This window comes from Echeneis naucrates, chromosome 1 (genome assembly GCF_900963305.1).
Source record: "Echeneis naucrates chromosome 1, fEcheNa1.1, whole genome shotgun sequence".
Classification (NCBI taxonomy): Eukaryota; Metazoa; Chordata; class Actinopteri; order Carangiformes; family Echeneidae; genus Echeneis; species Echeneis naucrates.
Window position 1 is genome coordinate 7,378,205 of NC_042511.1, and position 16,529 is coordinate 7,394,733.

The 16,529-nt window shown below is 44.3% G+C and overlaps 1 protein-coding gene across 3 annotated transcripts; it reads left to right on the plus strand.

Annotated features, from left to right (window-relative positions):
- The first annotated feature begins 1,237 nt into the window (after positions 1-1,237).
- pcdh18a (protocadherin 18a) lies at positions 1,238-8,915 on the plus strand. Of its 3 annotated transcripts, XM_029503816.1 has the most exons (5): positions 1,255-3,712; positions 4,439-4,527; positions 5,178-5,350; positions 7,245-7,626; positions 7,687-8,915. In XM_029503816.1, exons 1-5 carry the CDS (start codon positions 1,262-1,264, stop codon positions 8,075-8,077), a joined length of 3,486 nt encoding a protein of 1,161 aa, XP_029359676.1. In that variant the 5' UTR covers positions 1,255-1,261; the 3' UTR covers positions 8,078-8,915. The 3 variants fall into 3 exon arrangements, with proteins under 3 accessions (XP_029359661.1, XP_029359676.1, XP_029359668.1); XM_029503801.1 differs by having other exon boundaries at positions 1,238-3,712; positions 7,245-8,915; XM_029503808.1 differs by having other exon boundaries at positions 4,472-4,527; positions 7,245-8,915.
- The last annotated feature ends 7,614 nt before the right edge of the window (positions 8,916-16,529 follow it).

The following is a 16,529-nucleotide window of genomic DNA, read 5'->3' on the forward strand; positions in this document are numbered from 1 at the left end:
CCTCCCTGACTCGGAGTTTGAAGTGATGTTGAGCAGATTTGTGCACTGGGACAGGGCTGTTTTTCGGCGTGACCGGCTCTTTAAAGGCATTCATTAGAGTCCGGCTCCCTTTCAGCGCGATTCGCCACAGAGCTTACCCGGCTTATATTCTCACTCAGACACCCACAGAAGCGCATGTGAACTATATGCATACACACACACATATATATATATATATATATATATATATAGAGAGAGAGAGAGAGAGAGAGCACTCAAAACATCTACAACAAAGTGCCTGTGCGGGGAAAGGGGGGGGGGCAGAAATACAGTAGAAGCTCGTGGCATGCATGTGCTGATGCCAAAGCGGCAGTAATGTGAGTGGTGACAGCTGCTTCTGGCTGGGCTGGGCTCTGTCTTACATGCTGTATATCCAAAGTGTGGTCGCCATTGATTTAGGGCTGACTTTCACCTTTGTCTTGTCTAATGAGAATCTCGACCATTTTCCTTCGTCTCCACGCTGTCTGCAGAGAACAGACCCGAAGCGAGAAAGTTGTAAACCTTCCCGTGTTTTTACAGCGTCAGGCTGAGCTCTCTGAATGGATGTTTTCTTCTCTGGTGTATTTTCTCCCTTGTCCATTGTGGAGGTATGGTCATTACTCTGAAAAGTAGGGAAAGTGAACCCCACAGGGCGGGGTTGGGTTTTTTTAACCCCCTACTTTCTCCTTTTCCTCCACCCCCCCTTTCGCCTCCGTCTCTCCTCCTCTGTGGAGTTTCAGTGGCCACCAGCCAGATTTTGATTTAAGAAGCCTTTGCTTTGCCCGGGATGTGAGAAAAAAAAAAAAAGAGGAGGGGGGGGGGCCGTGGCTGATGTACAACTAGTTGGTTTGAGGCGGGTTATTTTGGGCAAGTCTGTGTGCGGAGGCACCTCAAACGGAGAGAGGGAGCGTGAGAGAGCGCACAGCGCACAGACCAGACGCTGGGAGAGGGAGAGAGGCGCACAGATTTCAGCGGCGCAGAGCATTTCTGCGTGACAAGGAAGGACAGGTAGCAGCACATTTGGACGCTTTTATGGAAATCAGCGCAACTTGAGCTCGTCTTTTACCATTTTCCCACCTCGTCGTGGAGAAAGCAATGCAGCTGCTGGCTGAGGACGGACTGCGTTTACTCAGATAAAACTGGAATTTGCTTGTTCTGCATTTTCCCTCCCCTCCGGATCTTTTTTTTTTTTTTTTTCTCCAAAACGCACCCAAGTAAAATGAAGGGACTCTTGCTGAGAAGAATGTGGAAAGTTGTGGTTGTTTTGGGGCTGGCTGCGCAGCACGCCACCGGTAAGACACTGAAATATCAGATTTATGAGGAGCAGAAGGTCGGCACCGTTATCGCCCGGCTGAAGGATGATGTCGCGGACGTTCTGGCTAAACTTCCCAGCTCGGTGTCTCTCCGCTTCCGAGCGATGCAGAGAGGCAGCTCGTCTTTCCTCACGGTGCGCGAGCAGGACGGGGAGATCAGCATCAGGACCAAGATCGACCGTGAGAAACTCTGCGAGAAGAACCTGAACTGCTCCATTCAGTTCGACGTGCTGACGCTGCCCACCGAGCACCTGCAGCTCTTCCACGTCGAGGTGGAAGTGCTGGACATCAACGACAACACGCCCCAGTTCGCCCGAGCCGTCATCCCCATCGAGATCTCCGAGAGCGCGGCCGTGGGAGCGCGCATTCCGCTGGACAGCGCCACGGACCCGGACGTCGGGGAGAACTCGCTGTACACTTACGCCTTAGAGCCCAGCAGCTTTTTCAAGATCGACATTCAGTCCAGGACCGACGGGGCGAAATACGCCGAGTTGGTGGTACTCAGGGAGCTGGACCGGGAGGTGCGCTCCAGTTACGAACTTCAGTACACCGCCTCCGACAGGGGCGTTCCCCCGAGGACCGGCTCGACCCTCCTCAGGATCAGCGTCGCCGACTCAAATGACAACAGTCCGATTTTTGACAAGTCCTCTTACGTCATAAATCTGCCAGAGAACGCACCTGTTGGGACTCTGCTCATCGACCTGAACGCCACCGACGCGGATGAGGGCACCAACGCCAAAATAGTCTACTCCTTCAGCAGTCACGTGTCCCCCAAAATAATGGAGACATTCAAAATCAACCCCGACAGCGGTCACCTGACCCTGATCAGGCGCGTGGACTACGAGACCATCAGCTCCTATGACATCGACGTGCAAGCGCAGGACATGGGTCCGAACTCCATGCCCGCCCACTGCAAGATCCTGGTCAAGGTGGTGGACGTGAACGACAACAAGCCCGACATCAGCATCAACCTCATGTCCTCTCAGGGGAACGGGGATGCGGCTTATATATCCGAGGCTTCCGCTTTGGACACCTTCGTGGCTTTGGTGAGGGTGGAGGACTTGGACTCGGGGTTAAACGGAGAGGTCGAGTGCAAACTTCACGGTCAAGGCTACTTCAAACTGCAAAAGACTTATGAGAACAATTATATGATTTTGACCAACGTGTCGCTGGACAGAGAGAAGAGGTCAGAGTTCAGTCTGACGGTGGTGGCGGAGGACAAGGGGACCCCCAGTCTCTCCACTGTCAAACACTTCACCGTGCACGTAACCGACGAAAACGACAACCCGCCTCGTTTTGAGAAGGGTCGATATGAGATCTTTAAGTCAGAGAACAACGCCCCTGGAGCATATCTGACCTCCATCATGGCCACTGACCCTGACCTGGATGCCAATGGACAGGTGAGCTACTCCATCTTGGAAAACTCCGTCCACGGGAGCTCCATCTCCACCTACGTCACCATCGACCCCTCCAATGGCGCCATCTATGCGTTGCGCGCATTTGATCGCGAAGATGTGAGTCGCATCTCCTTTGTTGTGCAAGCCAAAGACGCAGGCAAACCACCTCTGCTGAGTAACGCTACCGTCGTTCTCAACATCTTGGATGAGAATGACAACCCCCCAGTCATTGTGGTGCCCCAGCTGTGGAACTTCACGGCAGATGTTCCCGCATCGAAGTTCGCAGAGGCTGGGCAGGTAGTGACAGGGGTCAGGGCAACGGATCGTGACACGGGGGTCAACGCTGAGCTCATCTGCTCCATTGTCAGCGGCAACGAGGAGGGCTTCTTCCTCATTGACCCAAGAACGTGTGAAATCCGTGCCAATGCCAGCCTGGAGAACTTCCCCCAAGAGACCGCCGAGCTGACCATCGTGGTCCGGGATCATGGAAGTGAGAGCCTCAGCGCCAAGGCCCTTCTGAAAATCACCCTCTATGAGAACATGGAGAACCACGTCCAGGTGATGGACCAGGGGGAGTCGTCTCTCGACGTCTCCCGGATTATCATCATCTCCCTGGCGGCCATCTGTGCCTTGCTGCTCATCATCATGGTTGTGTTCGCCGCTCACTGCAACCGTGAGAAGAAGGACACCCGGCACTCCTACAACTGCCGGGTGGCCGAGTCAACCCACCAGCACCACCCCAAGAAGCCTTCGCGCCAGATCCACAAGGGTGACATCACCTTGGTTCCCACGGTGAACGGCACTCTGCCAATCAGAGCTCACCACCGCTCACCTTCTGCCACGCCCCCCTTGGATCGAGCCCAGATGGGGAGCAGACAGAACCATCACAGCCGACAATCTCTGAACAGCCTGGTGACCATCTCATCCAATCACATTCCAGAAAGCTTCGCCTTGGAACTGGCACACGCAACTCCACCAGTGGAGGTGAGCACAAAATACACACTTACACACACACACACACACACACACACACAGGCAAATTCCAAATGTAGCCCCTCAGACCCTTTGCAAATTTTCTTTCAATGATTCTCTCTCTCTCTCACACACAGACATATCTACACACACACACACACACACACACACACACACACACACACACACACACACAGACATATCTACACACACACAAACACACACACACAGACATATCTACACACACACACACACACACACCCTCTCGCCCTCACACAGCTGTCTCTGTTTGAGCAAATTAACTCATCTCCATGTGTGACAGTGACTTAATCAGCATTGCCCCGAAGTTCAAACTGACTCATTAAAACTGTTGATGATTATAGATGTGTCTTTGTCTTTACCTTGTTTACACTCTGTCACCGTCATCTCCATCATAACCACAACTCACCCTCAGTCACACGTCTCCATATTCATCTAGACTCACCCCCCCACCCACCTTTTTGTTGTTGTTGTTGTTATAACGTCATCCATTTTGTCTCATCCATTTTCAGCAGCCTCTCCATCAGACATTTTGTGTTTACTCATCCATTATTTTGTCTTCTGTGTTGTCTGTCTCTCCCTTTTTTTTTTCTTTTTTTTTACCTCCCCTCTCCCCTTAATTTCCCATCTGTTATTCATCCCTCCCTTTTCTGTTTCTTTTCATTTTATTTTTGTTTGTTTTGTTATTTTTGGATGTAGCAAGTCTCACAGCTTCTGTCCATGCTCCATCAGGGCCAGTACCAGCCCAGACCCAGTTTCCGTGGCAACAAATACTCCCGCAGCTACAGGTAATTAACCCCCCCCCCCCCCCCCCCCCCCCCGCCTCCTTCCCCTAAAAAGATTATCTTTTGTTTACTTTTTAAACCACTTGTGTTTCATTGTGTATGACATTTTCCAACAACCTGTTGTGTAGCTTTGCCTGTCAGCTGCTCAGTTACATGTAGATCATGGTTTGATGGTGTGTACGTGTTTTAGGTTGTTTTGGTGTTTTTTTTTTGTTGTTTTTTTTTTCATATTCCAGTTGTTATCATTACCAATATCATTCAGTTCAAAAGTATGCAACTCATTTGTCTGAATGTCACAACAATTTTCTTGATAGTCTGCTTTCTCTTTTTAAAATGATTGGGCTCAGTTTTTGAAGTGTGCATCCATCACAACTTTCATCATAATCCCCCCCTGTGATCTACAGATGGTAGATTTATTGTTGCCCAGAGCGGCTGTTGTGATAGATTTATTGATGGGATCTACCTGCATGTAGGATTTATGGCCCACAAGATTTTGACAGATTCCAGAAGCAGCCTGAAGTTTTATGTTGATGGATTTATTCCTTGTTAGTCTCCTCTCTAAAAAGCAATCGATTCTGTCAGCATGCGCGCAGTTCTGTAATTGCGTTTAATGCTGGACGTGTTGGTAACCTTTTGATAACACTTCCTCTCAGGTATGCATTACAAGACATGGACAAGTTCAGCCTGAAGGACAGTGGCCGTGGGGACAGCGAGGCGGGGGACAGTGACTGTGACATGGGGAGGGAATCCCCCGTGGACAGGCTGCTACTGGGGGATGGCTTTTCTGACCTGATCCACCTCGAAATGCACCACCGACTCCACCCAGGTGGGTTCGACAAACCTACCTGTTCGCACAGCAACAGCACAAACTTCTTCTTCTTGAGTTGGGGGGGTTGTTTTGCGCTTCTCTCACAATGACTTGGCAGAGTGGCCCCAATCAGTCACAGTCCTGGCACCTTCCTGACTCAAACCTCGCACTCAACTATTATCTCACCTTCACAGCAAAATCACACCTCTGCTTCTTATTTCTCAAAGGTTGTGATTACACTTTCAGCCACCAAAACTGAAAGACTCAAAATATTCTCACTTCTGATTTGCTCAAAATGAGAAGATTGAGATTTTTTTTTATTCCACAGACTAAATTTTCCATGAGAGAGAACAGACCCAAACGCTCCCCCCAGACCACAGCCGAGCCCTCTAATGTACCTTCTGCCTGACAAATTTCAGCAGTGTGGACGGAGGCAGGCGTAAGCCCATTATTTGTCTGTACACCTGGCTATACAGCCACTCCATTCAGCCTGATGCCAACACAATCCCCATTGTACCCGGCCCCATTCTTCCATACGGCCCTCATTTCCACGCTCGTTATCACACTGAGAGAGGTTACAGTGTGTCTGGCTGTTTGTGTCACTCTGTGTGTGTGTGTGTGTGTGTGCGTGTTATCTGCCCCTCAGATAGAGTCGTGTCTGTAAAATCCTCCCCGGAGCGGAGATGAGTTGCCTGTCACTCATCGGTATGCGTCTCAGGGTGCTGTTTTTATTCTTCCCTTCTTTTTCTTTTCTCTCTCCTTTTTTTTCCCAGTGAGTGACAGTGCTGCACTTTCATGTCTGAACTGAGGAGAATTCATAGTAATTGCTTTTAGAATTATGTTATTTTCTCTCTCATTCTCTCTCCCTCTCTCTCACACTGATTGTCCTTCCCTCACTCTATCCTACATGCCCAAGAGCTCCTCAGCATCACTCCCTCTCTCTTTTCTGCACTTCTTAATGTATTCTCTATCTTTATTGAGACAGATAAAGGGGGGGGCTGGACATGGATGGTCTTTCTTTATCTCTTTTTCCTCCCTTTAAGAAAGACTTGGAGGTGTTGTCGCCCTCCTCCTACCCCTTCCCTTCCACTATCTTTTATGGTAATATGAAAAAAAAAGGGAAGGGGAAAGAGATAATGGGCCAAGAGGGAGGATTATCCCTGTTTCTCTCCAATAGATTTAATTTGTTTAGATTTTTCTATTTAGATGGGCAAATGTGGCTATTCATGCTAGATATGATAAAAGAACTAAACAAGCAAATCCCTGCCACACAGTTGGCTGGCTACATGCTCAACAGAGCAGCCAAGTATTACTCTAACATCTGCCTGTAATGCCGTTCGAGCGGGATCTGGCGCTTTTTTATTAATTTATTTATCCGTCTAGTTCTTTTACTTGTTTTCATACCTGGCACTGGCTGGATATTCATGCCGTAGGCTGTAAATACCAACCAATCTGCTCCTCCAAGCAGGAGTACGTAGAGATCAGGAGGATGGAGGGAAGAAAAGAGAAAAGGGAAGCTCACAACTACCAAGCTGAGCTGTCTTTGATTTTAATGAACGGCTGAAGCACTGCATTATAAAATATTCAATAGGTATTGTACATGGAGAATTCTAACAGCATAAGGCATGGTTTTTCAGCTTTAGCAATCCTGGTCTTGTTTTCATGCAAAAATAAATAAAAAATCAGAAAGAGCCGCGACCTCTTGCTGAACATTGTATCTCAAATGTAACAGTAACAGTTACATTTGAGATACAACAGAAATGTAACAGTTATATCAGTTGCATTGTTTTCTGTTTTATTTTTTTTTTTTGCAGTAAATATCTGGAAAAATGTTTTCTGTAGTTGGATCTGTTCCCAACTATATCTTTCTTCTTTGTCTTTTCCATTTTTTCCTTTTTTATTATTACTTTAGCTATGAGACTGTGCACAGATGAATGTCGCGTCCTGGGACACTCTGACCAGTGCTGGATGCCCCCCCTCTCATCGCCCGCTTCCTCCTCTGACTATCGTAACAACATGTACATCCCCGGGGAGGAGTCCACCCAGCAGCCACAGCTCGACGATGACCAGTCGTCAGTTGACTCAGAGCGTCGCAAGAGCTTCTCCACTTTTGGCAAGGAGTCTGGGGGCGAAGACGCTGGCGCTGGGGGAGTCGTCGCTGGAGGAGGAAGTGATGCGTGTGCAGCTGGAGGAGGGGCTGGCTCCCTCCTCACAGAGATGAACTCCGTGTTCCAGCGGCTGCTGCCCCCTAATATGGACTCATATACAGAGTGCACTGAAACAAGCCCCCCTTCGTCCTCATCAACCACTGACAGAGGAAGCGTGCGTGGTGGCAACACTGCCGGCAACCACAGTAACAACGCAGTGCCTCAGGACAACCGTAGAGGCTTGCTGCCTGGTGGGAAAGGCCCCGCCTATCCTCCAGGTGTGGCTGCATGGGCAGCCAATACCCACTATCTAAACCCTGGAAGTGGATCTGTGGGGCCTAACCACGTTTCTTCCTCTTCTTCTTCCTCTTCTTCTTCTTCTACTTCCACCTCCACTAACGGACAGCCGCCGCACCTGAAATGGCTGCCAGCCATGGAAGAAATCCCAGAGAACTACGAGGAAGATGACTTTGATGGCGTCTTCCATCAGGGTCACCAAGGTGGCAAGCGCAGCGAGAGCCGGCACGAGGCGGGCATGGACGCTAGCGAGCTGGTGCACGAGATCAACAAGCTGCTGCAGGACGTCAGACAGAACTAGAGAGGAACAAGAAGGCGTCGTATGGTTTCAGCGTGTGGTGGGAGCTACAATTCACATTCTGGCGAACGCGTGTTCTTTGTGCCAACATGTATAAACTATATGATGACTGTTTCTTGTTCACTGTAATGCTTGTCTTGTTTAATTTACCAAATATCCTCTTTGCAGCTCAGTGCTGAGAGACTCACAGAGAAAAATAAATATGGCACTGAAGTTGTGATGGAGGTGACAGGGAAGGCATGAAAGCGAGCGCTCTGAGAACCGACTACTCAGTTGTCATTACAGTCTCTCTCTGAAAGTTGCTTGAATAAGTGATTTCAAACAAAAACTGTACCCTTCCTTCATTTGTAATGTTTACAGCAGCGTGAACAGACTCCACAGGGAGAAACCAACAGTTGTGTGATCTAATTTCTGCTTTTACAGTGTACAATATTGTACAGTGTCTGTGGAAAATGGCAACCTCACTTGAATATTGTGCTATGTCTCCTGTTTTGTTATTATGGAATGTAACTGTACAATTTGACCTTTGTATTTTAAAAATACACTTTTTTCTACTTCTATATATTTATATGTGTCTATGTATGTTTGTACAGAAAAAGAAAACAAATGTCTATTTTTTATATTTGTCACTGCATGTCTTAATATCACTCAACGTGTCTCTTTTCCTCTGCTCCGTTTATTTTATAAAATAAAAAAACTGTATTTAATTTTGTTATTGAATGTGTGTGTGTATTAAAAATAATCACATTCCAATGCAGTTCCATGTTGGAATTTGGTTTTGTATGGTAACATTGTGACCAGTGGATGATCAATAAAGTGGAAGGATTCATAACAGGGTAAAGCCTGAACAGCGTTAGTAATTTCATGCCTTATTCAAATTGTCTGTTTCACTTAGTTTTTCTGTTTTCCACATTTGGAGCTCCCATTTGCCCCATTGTCTTTTACCATCCCCTAATGTTCAAAATCAGAACTGCAGCACCATCTGACTGCCCTCAATGTGCTGTGAGCTCTCAAGGCAAACCCTCCCTGAGCCTCGTTATTCCACAATTCACATGTATGATTTTGCCACTAAACACACCATTAGCTATGAATGATCTCTTTGCATTAAAAGGCTTTTAAATGTTAATTCACTTTGAGAGCAGGGACTCAAGCTCAGTCTCATGGCGAATATGTTTAGCATTTTACATCTGATAATACTTGTGTATGATGTGAATTCACAGGAAGGATTTTATCACATGGAGCCACCGTACAATTAAAGTGGGAAATGAGCCACTCCTTTACTTTCACTCACTCTCATGTTCATCATCGCCGATGATTGGCTGATACACTTGTGAGCAGCAACACACTACAACTACACACACTCTGCAGAGGATAGAAAATTTAGCATTGCATTTGAAAGAGGTAAGATTCAACAATGAAAGGCTAAATGAAGCAATTAACCTCGTGAGATGGCACTTTCCTTCAAAACAAGGCCACAGGCCCTCATGAGAACACACACCTACAGAAGACTCAGATGCATGAAGGCAACACGTGGAAACACACAACACACACTTACTCTCGCACACAAACACTTGATAATGAGCTCATTTGTCTTCATCATTAAGGAGGCCAAGCCTCAATAAACAACAACCACTGATTGTGTGTGAGTGAAGGAATGCTAAATGCCAAATTAGCTTTGCCTCCTGTGAACCAAACTAGCTAAAAATGGACTGTCGCGGACCAGTCACAGTCAATAAACTCTTTATGCATACATATCATCTGTATGATCTATATGATCTATAAGGTTTAATATTAACCAGCAGCAGGTCTGCATGATGCTGCTGAATGTGAATGTGTAATAGCCTTAGCTCTGCCAAGCTAGCCGTTTTGTTGCACCTGAACGCTGAAGCTAAGCTAGCTGCTCGTGAGCTCAAGGATTATATTTAGCATATAAACAGGAGAGTGGTTTCAGCCTCCATAACTCACTTTCAACAAGAGAGCAAATTAAGTGCTGAATTATCACTTTCAGCTTTAATAATATATTAGTTGAGAAATATCTGTTTTGTAGCGCAGCATCTATGAGACGTAATTCAACAAACATGTCATTTCAAATTCAGACTGATAATCCATAATGAATGATCCATGGAGAAATTTATTTTGGATGTGGCAATGGTGTGTGTAATAGGGGAGAAGCTCCCTGGGTGAAAGACCCAGGGAGCTTTTCTCATTTAGTATCACTCACATTATTCATTTTACACAGAAACAACACGGGCACTGATACAATGTTGAAATATGAAATTATTTTGTTATTAAATCCACCATTAAATTGTTTGTCAGTCTAACTTGACTTTTATAAACTTTCATTCTGAAATCTTCCATTTCAAACACAACTTCCCCACCACCAACACCACAGAACCCCCATGTCTCACTCTCATGTGTTGGCTATTTCTGCTCGACCATCTGTCGATTTGAGACAGTACACACACTCAGACACACACACACACACAAGCCTGTGTATCCTGATCTAAGGTTGACATTATAGGGCAGTGTTTCCACAGAATTGAAATGTTAATCACATTTCGCCGTGTTTTTCTTTTATCAATACTGTCACGTCTTTTAATCCTTCTTATTCGTTCTGCCCAACACAAACCGAACATATCTTAGCAAACACCATCCTTTACCTGTGCTTGTTGATTGTTGTTATGACAGGAAATTAAGAAGGTGATGGCCGGTGTTATGCTTGATTACTGAGTCTACTGACAGAAGACAGCTCCGACCTGAAGTCAAACACGCCCCCAGTGTGTGCACGGGCACACACACACACACACACACACACACCCCACTACTGTCGGGGAAACAGGATATTGGCCAGCATGTAATATAAACAGAACTCGGGTGTTGTGTGTATCAGAAAAAGGTCTTTGTGATAATTCTGTCATTTATATTGCTTTGTATATCTTGTTGTTAAAGACATCTCAGACAAATGTGCGTTAGTCTGGTGGTTCACTTATCCATCATGCCTGCTGAGTGGCAGGCTTTGCCTTACATCCAGCTTGAAGGGAAGTGCAACATAAATGCTTCTTTTCTACATTTCAGTGTGTGTCTGTGTGGCTGCTAGCTAGACTGCAACAGCAAGTGCTTCTTTTTAATGCTAAGATATGGAGAAAGAGAACAAGGCTGGAGGTCTTTGTGTTGAAAATGAGGATAATGATAGTTCAGTGATTTCCGTGACTCCCAAGTATTTTCTGTTAAAGTGAAAGAAACAAAAACTGTTCTGCCTATAATAAAGGGCACAGGGCTGTCTAGATATATGCTGACAGTGAACTCAGGAGAGAAGGAAATTTCTTATTGTGGACCTAAATGATGCATTGATGTTTAAATGTCCCTATATTTTTTCATTCTGCAAACTGTGACTTTTTTGGTTTCCATCTCTTTGGTTTGTGACCCCTGAAGCCATATCAACATGTTCCTGTGACCCTCTTCACAGGTCTTGAAGGTTGTGTGCATGAAATATGGCGTTCCCAAATGGATGTAATAAAAGCTGAAAATTGGAAACACATCATACTTCACAGAGAATAAAAGGAGGAAAAATGAGAGAAAGAAAGATAGCAGACTAAACAAACTTTAGTAAAATATCCTTGCTTTTCATCATTCAATTGTAATCCCCCTCTAAAATTTCAGGTATCCCTGAGGACCTCTGCTAAGCCTCAGGGGTCCCAAACCCCAGATTGGTAACCATATTGTTCTTAGTAAGTAGTGTTAGAGTGTGATCTGCTGTCTCATTTTGCCAACACGAAGGCTTTCATATCATTTCAAAGCCTCATAGGAAAATTATACAATCAGGTTCTTAAATACTCGATGAAAGCTATGAAATCACCTTCAGGTTCACACTAGCAGGTATGTAGAATGCACATATGCAACACGTGAAGTTGTTGGTGAAGTGAAATATGTCAAAGTACAGTACGTGTAAATGATATCTGAAACATCAAATCAGCACTGAATGAATTATGGCATTCCATTATTGATGTTGTGACCAGGAAGCCACTGGACAAGAATTTGTCCAGCAGATGGCACTGTGGGACCTATCTTTAACAACAAAGTGACACACACCAATGAGACTCCCAGGTACAGTTACACCACCAACAAGCTCCTGCAGAGGAGATATATTTACAGAGAGAGAGCGACTGCACTGAAGCAGAGTCATTTTGTCATTGTAATTGCATCCCGGTTTATGCATCTACAGGTTTTTGTCCCCCTTGATTTTTATGCAACCACTTTGTGTGTGTGTGTGTGTGTGCGTTTGTGTGTGAATGAGTGCTCTTTTATGTGCCTGTGTGAGATGCTCATGGGCGTTTTAGCAAGAATCTTTGCATGTGCATGCATGCATGCTGTCTGTGTGTGGGGGACTGCTGGGTGTGTTTCCTGTACTCTCACCGTCTAATAGATATCCCCATCCTGTTTGCCATTTAGAATTGGAGAACAGCCAGTTGTAGATCGCTCTCCCTTGCCCTCTCTCTCTCTCTCTCTTCTCTTTAGACAACTGGATTAGTGCGGCAGTGAAAGAAACGCAGAATCTCACTGTTACAGCCAGTAGTTTGGCCTCATGCCACATCATACAGACATGAATGCATGTACCTGAATGACACATGCACACACACACAGACCAGACAACTGCTGTCATTCTACCCTGAGGCTAAGCTAGCTAGTTTGATATCCAGATGGCTTAATTACAGCAAGTGTATGGGCAGTCACACTAGTGTTCGTGCTTTTGTGTGTTAGTAAAACTCGAAGGAAATCGTTTTGTTGTAGGTTGTGACTTTATGCACGGCCTCATGTAACTAAATTATGCAAAATTAAAAATGCATTAAAGTGGCAGGATAATGAGGCTGTATGGTTGAAGTTTGAGTTAAATTGAGTTTGTGCCTCTGGCGTGGCTTTCACCTGAAAATAAAAATGCAAAGAAGAGAGACAGGTAAAGGGTTAAATCACGGTTTGTTATTAAGATACAAAAACAGAGTCGTGTGAATGACTGAACTTTAGTCATTCTCTTGCCTTTGTTAACTTTGCAGCTTTTAACTTGATAATATAATCCTCCATGTAGGCACTGAAATCTGGATTTCACTGAGAGCAAGACCTTTTATTTATCATTTATTATCTCCAGCGGCGTTGTCAAATGGAGGTTGTGGTGAATCGCTGAAATACAAAGTGCATAACTGTCACGGCAGAGACCAAAATTCCCATCCTGGGAAGGTTCAATAAAAATTAGCTCACGGCTTTTAAACATGTGTCTGAAGTCACTATTAATATGTCCATATCAAACCAGACCATGATGTCTTCCCTGGCTTTGATAAAGGGTTGTGACAAAAAGGCACTACAAAAGAGAGGTTGGCTAAAATCAGCCAACTTGTCCATAGTTATTAAGTAATAACACAACTTTTCATCTGTTTAGTCTGAGCACGACAAGAATATATCTGGAGATACGTCTTGCTACAAACCATCCCTCTTTTGCTGTCTTTTCTCTCCCTTTTCTCTCCATTCAGCAGCTAGAAATGCCACCATGCTGCTGAGCCAAATGCTAACCTTTGCTTTGGTGGGCAGGTATGTAATCAGTTTATCAGCTCTTCGCCACTGATAACAGCTGCTGCACCTGCTGCCCTGTTGCTTCATACATATGCTGATGTAAGGACAATTTTCATGACAAATTTTTACTTCTTAGCAGAAAATGTTCAGTTCAGACATCTTGTTATTTACTGTGATGCAATGTCAATGTGTTAACATGTCCTCATTTTGTTCATATCAACTATGATCTAGTTTCAGTTCCATTGTGTAGACACAATATCTGGGGGACAGTACTGTGTCATGAGCTAGTTAGCAGCTATACCAACACCTTGCCAACACCTCTGTCTGAACTTGAAAAGTCAGCCTGCCAGCACTTTCTATACTTATTGATTAATGATAGATTTTTTTTTCTTCTGTTGCTGGACACAACAAGAACTATACAAATACTGGGACTATTGCCATATCATGGTCAGATGGAGTGACCTGGTGATTGTCAACAACAAGTGGAGAAGCTCTCTCTTAAGAGGAAGATGTTTCCCAGTCTCAATAATTTCAGATAAAGCAAATTTTTATGTATTTTTTTATTTGGCTAGTTTAGTTTTAATGTTACAAATGTCAGCTTGATTTGAAATAAGGTTGTCTCGCTTCAGGAGCGAATTCCGGACGCTCTGCTTTCATCTCATCCTTCTTAACTGGTATTGACTTGTACAGCCACACACATAAGCCATGAGAGGATCTAACCAAGAACGGGTTCGGTGTTTACCAGCTGGCATGAAATGATTCATTTTAGAATTGTAATTGCATTTTCTTTTTATCAGGCAACAGACTGGGGAGATGGAAAGACAATGATACTGAGAGAGGGTAACAGACAGAGAGGAAGGTAGTGCAACTGCAGTGTTATTTCCCTGATGACCTGTCTCCCCCCATGTGACCTACTTCCACGATGGGTTACGTCAGATCCTATCCACTTGGTAATTCATCTTCCTTTTGTGTATGTGTGGGTGTGTGGAGATGTGTGCGTTTGTGTGAAGGCAGAAATGGCCTGCATTCAGACTTATGTCACATATTTTAGAATGATTTGTCAACCTTTGGAGCGGTACAGAGAGCCGTTGCATGTCTTTGTCGTGTGTTTGTGAGCATGCATGTACGTATATTTGTGTGTATTCATATATTCAGAGGAGTAAAGTGACACCAGAGGCCATTTATCCAGAAATCACAGCAACCCTGGGTTTCATTCTTACCACGAAATCAAGCCTGTGTGTGTGTGTTCCCGATAGCAAAGAATCAAACAGCCTCTTGCTGAGAGTGCTTCATGTTTTACTACAGCTCCAGCATGGTGTCATGTATTCCTCCAGTAAACAAGTGAAGCTATTTTGGACATGTTTTTGAGTTTCACAAAGACAACAGTCAGCGTTTGTGATGTTTTTGCCACTTACAGCACATGTCAAATGTGCTAGCTCGTGACTGCTGAATTATTTAAACCCTTGGAAAAGTAACATGTCCTATTTCAAACATGAATAAGGAAACTGCGTATGAAATAATGAAACCCAACACGAATCACAGTGGAGTTTTGAAATACCAACAGTGAGAAAGAAATTCATGGGTGGATGCAGTGAAAGATTTTTTTCAAGGTTAGTTTAACCACATATGAATTGTGATTGACAAGCTCACAAATACTGATGAAGGGCAGACAGGGGCCATAACATCTTCATCCTTCATTTGCTGGTAGGGTCTGAGAGTGTAGGATGTGACAGCACGACCTGTGTCTCCCATGATCATTGCACATAAATGTATTATATTCAAATTATTACACTATACATACATATATGTATGAAATCAGATTGTCCCAATACACCACATATTGTCATTTATAAATATATATGGTAGAATATATTGTATAATTTATAAAATATATGATAATACATAGATATCAAACTCATTAGAAATGAAATGGGAAAGCTTCTTTCGAAGACAGCCAAACAAAACAAAACATCAGAGCTCCAGCAAAGCTCAGATTTCCATTATGTTCAGTCTAATTTTCATTCATTTGAGGTTTGAATGGCGCTCTTTCAATGAAATTATCTCATCTCACTACTATTAGCACTTGGTTTGATGTCACAGCACTGAAGGTTAGTGCAACAAACTGTCTACCTTCATGCACCTAACTCCGGTGGAAGGAAACATTTCATATCAGCAGTTATTCACTGATTTTCAGAAAATATCATATTTTGATGGAAACTAGATGAATGCCAACACACTATATACAAATATTTTTCTTCTTTTACAAAGTCTGATGGACGCACAGCAGGAGGGATAAAACACATTACCACAATCTCATGATAGCTGATACATGGATAGAATAAATGGCATCGATGGGTCAAATGAAATTTCATGGATAAATCATGAAACTTTTTCTTTTTCAACACAACATACTCTGTATTTATTTTCTTGAATATGCAAAGTTTAGGTTGCTGAGAAAAGCAGCTGAAAAGTGAAGCTGATGAACATCCTTAAGAATCATTCATTCATTCATTCATCTTCTACGACTTATCTTCCTCTACAATCCTGGCCGCATCAGGATGATGCAGAAAAACTGCTCCATGCATTCATAACTTCTCGGCTGGACTACTGTAACTCATTAATATCTGGATGTCCAAACAAATCTCTGAAAGGCCTTCAATTAATTCAGAACGCTGCTGCACAAATATTAACAGGAAGTAGGAAAAGAGACCACATCTCTCCTGTGTTAGCTGCTCTTCATTGGCTGCCAGTAAAATATAGAGTAGAATTCAAAATCCTTCTTTTATAAAGCTCTTAATGGCCAAACTCCATCATATCTCAGAGAGCTCATAGTTCCTCACTGTCCTAGCAGGCCACTCCGCTCTCTAGATGGAGGTTTACTTGTGGTTCCTAGAGT

Bases quoted from the DNA above. Each gene is read 5' to 3' on its own strand.
- pcdh18a (XM_029503801.1), top strand. From the start codon at position 1,238: ATGAAGGGACTCTTGCTGAGAAGAATGTGGAAAGTTGTGGTTGTTTTG. The intron at 4,528-5,177 runs GTAATTAACCCC...ACTTCCTCTCAG, and splicing joins AAATACTCCCGCAGCTACAG to GTATGCATTACAAGACATGG. The intron at 5,351-7,244 runs GTGGGTTCGACA...TTATTACTTTAG, and splicing joins GCACCACCGACTCCACCCAG to CTATGAGACTGTGCACAGAT.